The 12,401-nt window shown below is 35.7% G+C and overlaps 1 protein-coding gene across 2 annotated transcripts in view; it reads right to left on the bottom strand.

The window, feature by feature from the left end:
- NSD2 (nuclear receptor binding SET domain protein 2) overlaps positions 1-12,401 on the bottom strand; it is a 109,951-nt gene that overhangs the window by 17,738 nt on the left and 79,812 nt on the right. For both annotated transcript variants that reach the window (XM_072620015.1, XM_072620016.1), the window contains exons 15-19: positions 12,137-12,293; positions 11,772-11,977; positions 6,486-6,589; positions 4,589-4,858; positions 3,057-3,173 (exon numbers count right to left, since the gene is read on the bottom strand). In XM_072620015.1, the coding sequence (XP_072476116.1) occupies positions 3,057-3,173; positions 4,589-4,858; positions 6,486-6,589; positions 11,772-11,977; positions 12,137-12,293 (854 nt within the window). The remainder of the gene's footprint in view (positions 1-3,056; positions 3,174-4,588; positions 4,859-6,485; positions 6,590-11,771; positions 11,978-12,136; positions 12,294-12,401) is intronic.

Below are 12,401 nucleotides of genomic sequence, written 5' to 3'. Positions count from 1 at the left end.
GAAATAATCTCTTTTGTAATTTCATATGAATAATAATATTCCATTATATTCATATACCACATTTGTTCTGCCACTCTCCAAATGTCTGAGGTAAGCTAAGATTTTTTTTCTTACTTTTCTTTTTCTTCCATTTTTTTTTTACTCTAGCCTTTAGGATCAGGAAGTTAGTTTTGCTTATAACTGCTCCTTTTCTGTTTTTATCCTGTTTTAAGCATCTCTCCCCTTTCCCCATTCCTGCTTGTTTTCTTGTTGCATGTGATACTATTTCTACACCAGACTTTGTGTATATGTGTTCAACCTTCCTCTGTCCATTTCAGATAGGAGGTTCATCTGATGCACATTCTTCCCATTCCTTCTGTGTCTGTAGATCCCAATCATGGGAAACACCAAGCCCACCCATTTTGTCCTCCTTTTCTACACTAGTTTATTTTTCCTTTTCTCTTCCCTTCTTGGAACTCTTAGAAAAGAACCAGTAAACCCCTCCTCCTGAATTTTTTAAACTTAATTCCCTTAATATTATTTGAAGATACTTAGGTTCTGCAAGTATACTTGTTTCTTCTTCCCCAATTAGAATGTTAGTGCCACATCATTATCAAGCTCCAAATGCTCAAGAGCAGATTTACCTTTCTAGGTTTCTCTCGGCTCTTGCATTGATATCTCAAAGCTGCTATTCAGCTCTGGTCTACTGACTGTAAATATCTGGAAGTCCTCTAATCCATTAAAGGTGCGTTTACGCCTCCCTTTCCCCAACACCAACCAATATGAAAACACTCAACTGTGCAGGATAAGTTGTTCTTGGTTACAAAATTCTCTCTTTTGTCTTTTGGAATATTGCATTTCAAAATTGCCTCGTCCTTTTTAATGGCAAAAGGTGACACTTTCTTATATGATCCTAGGTACTTGGAAAGGCTTCTTTCTAGATACTCATGGCATTTTTCCTTTGATGTGGGAGCTTTGGGTTGTGGCTATGACATTCCTGGGATTGTTCCTTTTGGAATTTCTTTCCAGAGGTGATTGGTGGATTCTTTCTATCTTTACTTTGCCTTCTAGTTCTAATATACCTTGGTAATTTTATTTAGGATTACTTGAATTATAGTTTTCAGGATTACTTTTTTAATCATGATTTTTCAGAGTCTGATAGATTCCTAAAGTATCTCTCCTTGATCTGTTTTCCAGGTTAGTTGTTTTTAACATCAGCTGTCTTACAGTTTCTTTTTTCAGTCTTTTGATCTTGTTTTTACCATTTCTTGCTGCTTCATGGAGTCACTGATCTGTTTGGTCTATCCCAGTTTGGGGGAGTCCATTTCTTGGGTGAGGTTTGCCACTTTCTTTTTCAAGATATTTATTCTCCTAATTCTTTCATTCAAAGCTTTTATTGATTTCTTCAGTCTTCCAGGTATTGTAGTCCTTAGGGAAAATTCCTTGTTTTCTTGTCACTCTCTGCTTGTTACATAGTTACTACATCTTTTTGGGAGATCTCTCAGTTTGCAATAATTTCCTGTACCAGCTGATGTATTCTTCAGTTTACTCATCTTGTTGTCAGTTTTGTGTGAGGCTCTGGTATATTCCCCTGCTGATCTTTTAGGGTGAGTGCTTTACACCTTGCTTGGTCACCTGATTCCTGTGCTGACCTGTGATTAGCTCCCCTGGAATGCTGACATTCAGGGCTTGCTCTGGCATCTGAGCATAGATGGACCTCAATGCCATGGACTGGGTATCCTGGGCCGAACACTGCCTGCTGCCATACACAACTTCCCTCTGATTCTTATGCCTGCATTACTAATCCATTTCACTCTCTTAATCATTAAAGAGGTTACTGTCCTTCTGTAAGGAATGGAAGAACGTAAGTCTTCATGTTAGGGACAGTTTCATTTTATCTTTGTTTCCATAACATTCTGCACACAGTAGGTATTTAACAAATATTTATTGCATTAAATGGGAGCTGATGAAATATTGTGCTTCAAAAGAAGATAAATCAAGTCTCTTTTTTGTGCTGCTGGATTGCTCTGGTCACTCCAGAGTAAAAAACTAAAGAAATTTGATGTTAATAGGATAGGACGGGACCTGTGATTTAAACTGATATGTGTGTTCGTCCTTCATTGCTGAAGAAGACCGTGCCATCGGAGAAATGATGATATGACTTGCACTTGACTTTGTTTTGAGTGAGGGAGGGCTGTGCAGCTCACCAGCCTCACTTCTCCTCTGGAGCCATCTGAATCCAGTGACCAGATATTCATCAGGATGACTGGAGATGACCCAGGATGAGGCAGTTGGGGTTAAGTGACTTGCCCAAGGTCACACAGCTAGTGAGTGTCAAGTGTCTGAGGTGAGATTTGAACTCAGGTCCTCCTGACTCCTGTACTGGTGCTCTATCCACTGCATCACCTAGCTGCCCCTTTTAAATTGATACAGAGTACTCCTGAAGGAAGATTTCCTCTCCCAATGCAAGTTGGCATTGGCTCTGCAACTCATAGTCTTAGAGAGTAGCCTAGAACACAGAGTAGTTAGGTAACCTGTCAAGGGTCACTCACCTAGAATGTGGCACAAGTGGGATTTGAATCCAAGGCTTTTTTAACTCTGAGGATAATGTTAATAAAGATAATGGAATAAATAAGCATTTATGTAGTGCCTACTATGTATGAGGCACTGTGTTAAGTGCTTTACAAATATGATCTCACTTGATTCTCATAACCCTGGGAGGCAGGTATTGTTAATTATCCCCATTTTACAGTTGAGGAAACTGACGAAGGCAGAAGTGACTTGCTCAGGGTCACACAGTTGGTAAGCATCTGAGGCCAGATTTAAACCCAGATCTTCATGAGGTCTATCTGCTATGGTCTATCCACCAGATCCCGAGCTCTATTCACTATGCTACCTAGATGCCTTAAAGGTAAAGATTTATCCTCACCCTGAGAAAGAGTAAAGAAGGAAGAGAGGCTATAATGTCATAAAAGAAAGGAAAAGTGTTATTTGCAATGGATTAACTGTGTTAATACTATTATGGTACAAAATATTAAGAAGCCTCAAATTTACCATGAAAATTCATCTGGAATTACCTTATCAATAGTAAGCATATAGAAATGTGTGATGTCATTTTCATGTGCATACTTGATTCTTGCCATACATTCTTCTTCATCAATTAATTCACCAACATACTCATTCACAAACTCTCCCTGTAGGGTAGAAAAATGTAGCTATAATAAACAATATGCAACACACAAAAAGAACATTTTATATACTACATCAATATCAATTAGGACAGGAACGGGGTCTCATCTTAATATTGAAGTACTGATCAAAAGATACCCTGTGAGCTAAATCTCTCCTCAGATGGGTCATAGAAGGCCAAGGGCTTAGAATACACTTGGTTGAAGTACAAAAATCGCATGTCCCAGCTCACATACGTAACCTTTTCTTAGACTACCAAACAGGAATTGTTTGATCCTAAGAATGAAGAGCTGAAATAAGGGTTGATTTCAAATGACATGCCACTTAGGCTTTAAAGGATTTCTAACCCAAGTCACCTCTCTAGGTAATTGTTGCCTTGGTAAGAAAACTTTCTCTCAGTTATGCTGTTCATTAAAAGAGAATAATCAGACTTCTAATGAGCCACAAACACCTTAGTGACATGCAATCTGCCTTTTGGCTCTACCCTTCCCAGATCAAGTTACTTCTCTAAGGCCCAGGAAACTTTAGGGGCTCCAGGAATGTCACAGCAATCTCTCTAGGCCTCATTTCTGATTAATTCAATAAAACTAGACTTGTAATTTTACTGGTATAAAGAACTCTGATAGAGGAAACTCCCTTATCACATAAAATAAATATATCATTAATCATTCAGGATATTCGCTGGTAGTGCCTCTGCTTCCTCTAAATACCCTTAATTATTTTCTTGGTACCAAGAAAATAAGAATGGTCTTTAAAAATTGTATTAGAATGACAACTTCTTTTAAATATGACCATTATATTTCCTGCGGGGAAAGCGTTTTGTATAGTTTATCAAATAACACAGCGAAATGGACTGGGTGAAATAAAAATTTAGAGAGGTAAGGAAAGAATTCTATTACATTTGCTCAATTGGTGATTCTTATGAAAACAAGATTGCTATTTATCTATCACTTTGTTCAGACTAGATATTCATTTACTATTTGTTGAACTAAAGCATCTAGGCCAGTACACTTTTTTGGACTCTGGAACCACAGCAGAAAAGATAAAAAGGCATTTTAAAAAGTTGAAGACACATTTTTAAAGTAGTAGAATAAAGAAGAATTTAAATATATTATCTCAATCCTACTACTTGGGATTGTATAGTATTAAAGCAGCACTCTTTTCCATACTGATCCTTTCAACAGCACAGTTCTTCCTAATTAGTGACTACTACGTTAGGGCTGCTGTTTTGAGTTAGACTTTCTTTTCCACAACACCAAACTAGTACTCCCATCTTTACTTCAGAACTGAAACTTTCAAGGTAAGTAGTTTAATCATACTTTGAGAAGTTTTCCAATTTTAGATCAAGGGACCATTTTAAATAAAGTTCTGAAAGACCATTCTTTTCTGATTCTCTTATAAGGAAAAAAATATTACATACCTTTTTAATGTCCCTTTTGGCAACCAGGCCCCAGCCTTTGCCATCAGTTTTGATGATCTTTGTCTCTGGGTACTGACGTTTGGTAAAGCACTGGTTTTGGCACTGCTCTCCTGCTGGACAAACTTGAGGGTGGCACTCATACATTAACATCCGATTTAAACACTCTGAGTCGAAACCACAGGGATTTTCATCTGTGGGCTTGCAGTTGCATTTGGGAATTTCAGAAATATCAGCTGTATATATCTGAACTTTTCCACAAGGTTTATTCACCTGAGTGTAGAAATTGAACTACTTTAAAGGAAGGCAGGACACCTGAATTGCTCATATGCCTTCACTTTCATTGAGGTTCCTTAAATTTTATACATTATAGTTGAAATGAGAAATCCAGCTAACATTTTACTCATGTTAATTATTTGCCTTTTTTTCTGAGGCTAAAGAACAGAACCTTGGACATCATCAGGGTACAAGAGTTTACCAAAACATAGATAGATGGGTAATTCCCAATTCTCTAAATTCAGTTAATACCAGTCTGGAGAAAGCAATTGAGGGAGAAGCAGAGAAAAACCAAAAAGTGTTCAATGAAAACAATTCTTCCTCTACTTTCATTCAATTGCATACTCATCTCTATGAAATAATGGAAGGTAGTCAAAAGGGTCTAGAGGTATGGCATTATCAAATATAATTGATGGATCCTTTTTTATTAAAAATCAGAGTATATGCTTATGTAGCATTGTGTGTATGTGTATACACATGGATGTGTATATATATGTATATATATACACACATATATATAAACATTACGAATGTATGTATGTATTTACTTATTTTAAGGAGAATCACAGATCTCACAAAACAAAAAGTAAAAGACTATCAGCAGTAGAGAAAAGTGACATGGAGACAAGGTAGCGAGTTGAGTTCCTGTCAATGGACCCCTGAAACTAAAAAGAAAGAATATGTAAAGGGGGCAAAGAGATCTCTTTTTGCTCTTTCTGGTTTTGATCTCTAGATTGTGACCACAACAGTATGAGCTTTTTAAGAAGAGAAAGCACATGTTTTTTATGCATCATTAACTGGTGCTGAACAAAAATATTCAATTAGTTAAATCCAATTATAAGGTCTTTTTAATTCCAACACTATCCCTCTAATTTGGGTCTCTTTTTTCTTACCCTCAGAGTACTCCAACTTACCTTTCATCTCAAACTCCAATGATCAAAGCTACACAAAGCTACTTTCATGGTGTCAGAGACCATGCTCAAAAGAGGAGTCCTCCACAGTCTGGCTCTAACCTACCTCATCCCATTACTTTCCTCCCATTACTTTCCTCTAATATAACAGAATTATCTGCTTACTTATTTACATGGAGACAAGTAGACCATGTCCCCTGAGTGCAACTGTAAATTCCTTGACTATTTGTTTGAAATGCTTTTTGTTGAAATCCTAACTAATCATGGCAAGTAAAGCTTAAAACACATCCCTTCCATGCATTAACCTTAACCTTACAAGGGATATTATATTCCTACACACTTTAGTCTAAAATGTCACCATTTTGCTTTTTATTTGGGTGATCTTTCAATGAATTCCTACAAAAATTATCACCCACACTATTCATATTGCACTTCTGACATACAACTTGGTGTTGAAGTTCTTTTATATTTGTCCTGGGCTTAGTTCAGCGTGTGCCATAGTATTACATGGCAGTATTTACTGAATATGATGACAGAATAATAAACGTGTGCCTCCCCATACAAACTGTCCATTCTTGAGATGATTCATATCTATTTGCACAAATGTTTAGCAATTTAAACTTCAATTAATATCGAATGTATCAATGTATCAGTGTTGAGTTCAACAGTATACTCTAATGATTTTTTCAAATATTTGTATTTAAAAGTCTCACCTTAATATGTTTGTAAGGTGGAGGTTTACGTTCATTTTCCTGGGTTTCTCTAGCTTCCCGCTGAAGCTTTATTTCTCGAAAACGAGCTTCAGCTTCTTGCAGTGCTAAAAAGTTGATGAAATATGGGTAAGAAATCTTGTTAATGTAAACAGTTCATCTCTCTTTTATTCTATATTCCTAACAATCTGTCTTACTGAAATGTCATTTTATGGCTAAATTGATCCAGAATACTGGCTTACGTTACAAAATGAAAAGGGCACTAGGAATATACATTAAGGTATTTTTGGCAGTTTTTTTTTTTTTTGTGGTGATAGAAGAAGTGGAAACAAAGTAAATGCCATCAACCAGGGGATGACTTAACTAACTGCAAAACATGAATGTAATGGAATATTACTGTGCTCTAAGAAAAGATAAAAATGATGAATACAAGAAAGCATGTAAAGTTTTATATAAACTGATGCAAAATGAAGCCAAGAAAATGATATATACACTGACAGCAAAGTAAATGGAAAGAAAAATCAAAACTAAGTGTTGTCAAATCATAAAGATGATGCTTGGGCCCAAAGAAAACAGATAAGAACACAACTCCTCCTACTTCTTGGGAGTGACAGAAAACATGGGTGCAGAACACAGAATAAAACATCAGATGTTTTCAATGTGTTCATTGATTTTGCTGAATTGTCTCCTCCTTTTTTTCTTAAAAAATTCTTTGTTATAAAGGCTCTCTGAGATTAGGGAAGGGTAATACTACAGGAAATGTGGATTTTGTAAAAACAAAAGGTATCAATAAAAACTTATTTTTAAAAATTTATAATTTACTCTCAATAAAGAATAAATACTTCCTAGTTTCTTACTCTGAATAAGGTGAATAAGTGTGTGTTTATAATTGAAAATACATTTTCATCTCAATTTAATACTCAGATACTATCATTAATTACAAAACTTTATTAATAAAAGTTTAAAATTCCATCAACAAGTACAAAGATTCACAGATAAGAGAAAAGAGAACATTTTAAAAAACAAACAAAAAAGTCAAGTCAATAAGCCTTTATAAAATGTCTACTATGTGCCAGGCACACTGGGGATAAAAAAGGCCAAAAGGAATCTTTGTTTACAAGGAGCTAAGTGTAATGGAAGAATCAATATGAAAACAGTGGTGCACAAATAAGATATATACAAGTTAATTGGAGATAAACTCGGAGAAGAGACAGCATTAGCATCAAGGGGAATTGTACAGAAGACAAGATTTTAGCTGAGAACTGAAGAAAGGCAGAGAAAGTCAAGAGGTAGAGACAAGGAGGGAAAGAATTCTAGGCATGGGGAACAGACCGTGAGAGTTGAGAGATAAGTGTGTTGTTTGAGGAACAGCAAAGAGGCTAGTTAGAGGATTACAGAAAATGGAAAGGAGATTTAAGATGTAAGAAAAATGGACAGGTGGAAAGGGGCTGGGTTAGGAAGAGTTTTAAAAGCCCAGCATGGCTTATGTTGAGTACCTCCTTCTTCTTGATACTTTCCTTCTCTTTAGGGTTCTCCTTCTACTATCTGATCACTGTTTCTCAGTCTCCATTGCTAGATCTTTATCTAGGTCATGTCCACTAACCATGTGTGTCTCACACAGCTCTATCCTGAACTCTCTTCTCTTTTCCTTCTATACTACTTCATTTGGTCATCTCATCAGCTTCCATGGACTCAATTATCATTTCTATGCTGATGATGCACTACTTATGCAGCCCCAACTTTTCTGCTTACCTCCATTCTCACAACTCCAACGGCCTATTCGACCTTGAACTCAATGTTAACTCAACATGTTCAAAACTGACTCATTTCCCTCCAAACATCCCTCTGACTGTTGAGGGCATCACCAGCCTCTCAGTCACTCAGACTTGCAAACTAGGTTTCATCCTTCAATCTTCACTATCTCGTTTCCCATATCTAATCTGGTGCTGGAGCTTATTCATTTCACCTTTGCAACATCTCTCGAATATGCATGCCCCCTTCTCTCTTCTGACACTGCATCCTCACCTCATGCCTAGACAACTACAATAGCCTGCTATTGGGTTAATCGGCCTCAAGTCTTTTTCCTCTCCAAACCATCTTCCATTCAGCCAACCAAGTGATTTTCCTAAAGTGGGTATCTAGCCATGTCACTCTTCTCCCCCACACCCAGTATACCAGTAGCTCCATGTCACTTTCGAGACAAAATATTAAATCTGTTTAGTGTTCAGAGCTCTTCATAATTTATCCCAGACGCTCCCCCCACCTTTCCAGTCTTTTTATACCTTATTCAACTCTCGTCCTCTGACAATGACCTTCTTGCTCTTCCTCCTATTAAGATATTCTGTATCTTCTGAGTATTTGCACTGGTTGTCCCCCATGCCTGGTATGCCCAACTTCCTCATTTCTTGCCTCTAAAAATCCCATCTCCTACAGGAAGTCTTTCTTAATACCTTTTAATTCTATTTCCATCCCTCTGTTGATGATTTCCTATTTATCCTAATTGTTTGCATATTGTCTTCCCATTAGATTGCGAGCTTCTTGAGGGTAAGGGATTATCGTTTGCCTTTGTATCCCCAGTGCTTAGCACTATGCCTGGCACAGAAGGCACTTAATAAATGCTTACTGATTGAAAAACTGTATATATTAATTAGAGAGCAAAATTATCTCACGTATGTAACATAGACTTAAATATTTTAAAGTTTCTTAATATTGTCTGTATTTATGATACAGATAGATAGATAGCTGTGATCCTGGATACATTTTCCTTTAATTCTTCCTTCTCTACTTTAGGTCATAGTATTGTTCTATGAATTTTTCCTATTTCTACTTTCTGTCGGCATAATAATATTCCATCATACTCATACACTATAATTTAGTCTTAATCATTTCCAAGTTGTTAGTGTACTGTTTATTTCTAGGGTTTGCTTGCCTATACAAAATACTGCAACTAGGACTATCTTTATACATCTTGGTCTTTTTATTTCTCATCAGCAACATCTCTGGGGTATAAAATATGAAGTGGTATGCTACAAACACTTTGTAACTTTTATTATATAATTCTATATTTATTCCCAAAAAGATTGAAACAATTCACAGTGCCACAAGTCAATTAGTATGTCAGTTTTTCCATAGTCACACGAACACTGAATTCTATTATCTAATATTATTGTCTTTGCTAATTTAATGTTTATAAGGTTATAAAAGAGCTATTTTAATTTTCACTTCTCAAATTAGAGATCTGGACCTCTTTTTCAAATAATTGCTCACAGTTTTTTTTTTCTTTTGAGAACTTCTTGTTTATGTTCTGTGACCATTTGCTTACTGGAGAATGGCTCTACAATCAAATTTCTTATAGATTTTAAATGCCAGAATTTTATCAAATGTGTTTATACAAAGATTTTCGCCTAGTTGATATCTTTCTTACTCTGTATATATTGTTTGTAGTTGTGCATCGTTTACATAATCAAATAGATCCACCTTGCCTAAACTCCTATATTTTGGATTTATTAGTGATTTTTTACTTTTTAAAACTGCCCTTTTTAGTAACATCAGTATTTAGTTACATCTGACAACTCAGTAGTAGCTCATAAATCTGGACAAATATTGAAATCTAATTCTGAAAGTCATCGTGGTTTAGCAGACAAAGTATTGGGCCTTGAAGCAAGAGAGCTGTTTATGACACATACTGAGTGTGTGAGCCTGAGAAAATCTTCATCTCTCAGATGTGTAGGTCATTCTCCAAGACTATAAATTAGAGAAAGTGCCCATCTGCATTGGTAGAGGGAGTTTTCCTCTTTTTGAACTTCCCAGTATCAGTGAAATCATAGGTCTCATCCCTATTTGTATCCTTAATTTTAAAGCAAATTTAATTCAACAAGAATTATTAAGTATCAATAGATAAGTGCCAGGTACTATGCAAGGTGTTAGGAATGCAAACATCAAGAAAAAGAAAAAAAGACAGTATCTTTAGAGAGTGTACATTTTACTTAGGTAAAAGAGAAAATATAGACAATTAAAATCTATACAAAGTCTGGAGGTTGGGGTTTTTTTTGCCTTCTTTGACTGGGGGAGAGACAATATTAACAACTGGAGATATTTGGAAAAATTTATGACTTAGAGATATTATAATTAGGCTAAGGAAAAAAGCATCCAAGGTCCTCAAACTGGGCTGTGTAAAGCCACTGACTCAGGAAATGGAATATTATGTTTAAGGAGGAACAAATTGGCCAATTTAGATTGAGAAGGTAGAATATGGTGTGTGTGAGGTGCGATAAAATGTTTATAAGAGATTCCAATTGACATATCCAGCAGAAAATTGGTGATGTGGGACTGAAGCTCAGGGGACAGATGAAAGCTCGATATGTAGACATGAGAGTCATCTGTATAGAGATGATAACTGAACCCCATGAGGGTTATGAAGGATATTTCTATACTCATCCTAAAAACAAATCTAAACATCTGAACAAAGGAAAATCTTTCATATGTTTTTATGACAAATGTAGAGAACACTATAGACTAATTCTGTAATAGATTTTGAATAGCTGAACATAATTATAAGAATAGAACATAAAAGGTAATGTGATACAGTGAAAAGAGCCCTGGAACCACAGGACAGGAATTTGACTCCTGTCACTGACTCCACTCCCCGGGAAAGTCCTATCAAAATGAAGGGATTGGGCTTAATGATATCTAAGGTCCCTTCAAGCTCTAAAACTATGGTCCTACTGGGGTGGATAAGGATCAAAGCTAACTATGCCCAGGGAAACGTTAAAGAAAAAACAATTGCAGTAAAACCTTATAATAAAGGATCTTACCAAATTATGAATTTCACTATATTGCAGCTTAAACTATGTTCTTTATAGGCACAGAGATATGACAATACTTCTCTTTTTTCCTTTGCAGTAAAACCAGACTAACATGAAAAATGTATTTTATTGACCCCAGATTCCCTGAGTATCAAATAATGCATAAATATGAAACTTATATGAAAGAATCCAGAAAATATTTAAAATTACTAATTCTTGAAAATAATGATCATGTACAGGTACCACAGGATATAATTTTATACAAACTGTTTACTAAAAAATCATCACACTAATACTTTTCTAATCTCACTATGGTATTTACAAACTAGTTTCTCTTATTTGCCTTAAAATGCAAATGCAACATGTTTGCTCTATTTCCTCTTTCTGTCTAGTTTCCAAAAAAAATGATAAGTGATTGTCAATTAACAGAGTGAACATAAGACATTTTAGAAAAAACTAAACAACATATTTTACATCTTGATACCATTTTTGAAGACTTTTCCAATTCCTTTAATTCCTTGATATCTGCTTCCTCGATCTCCTTCCATATAGGGAAAGACTCGTGCCTGATGTGTCCAGTAATAATCTTTAGACCCAAAGAAAAACACAGGAAACTCTCCAATCTCATGCTTCATTTTCTGAATATTTGGAGGAACATTTTTTGGATGGCAAACTTCTGCTGGCCACCATCTATATGACAAATTTTAAAAATTACATATTTAAAAACCTTTCATGGATAGGAATGAAAATTTTAAATATTTTGCAATTTAATTTAACAGAAATAAACTGAGAAGAGGGGAAAAAACCACGCAGACATAATTAGCATGAATTTCTACTCATCAGACAGACCTGTAGTTTCCAAGTTTGACCCAAATGATGTCTTGAAAATGAAGCTTTTTTCCAGCTCTACAGTCATTGCAATACCAACTGCCATCTGGCATTTCAATATTCAAACAGTCTGGATGGAATGCTGCTGGACATGACTCACAGCATAACAGGCTTCCCCCTATGTGAAACGGCAAACTTTAGTTAGCTTTTGTTTACTCCAGTTCAGGTCTTGACTTAACTTCTCATAAGGTAGAACAAAATTAATTGCGACATATTTGACTTTGAA

Source organism: Notamacropus eugenii, chromosome 6 (genome assembly GCF_028372415.1).
Source record: "Notamacropus eugenii isolate mMacEug1 chromosome 6, mMacEug1.pri_v2, whole genome shotgun sequence".
NCBI classification, from domain to species: domain Eukaryota; kingdom Metazoa; phylum Chordata; class Mammalia; order Diprotodontia; family Macropodidae; genus Notamacropus; species Notamacropus eugenii.
This window is presented reverse-complemented; position numbering and strand designations above follow the sequence as displayed.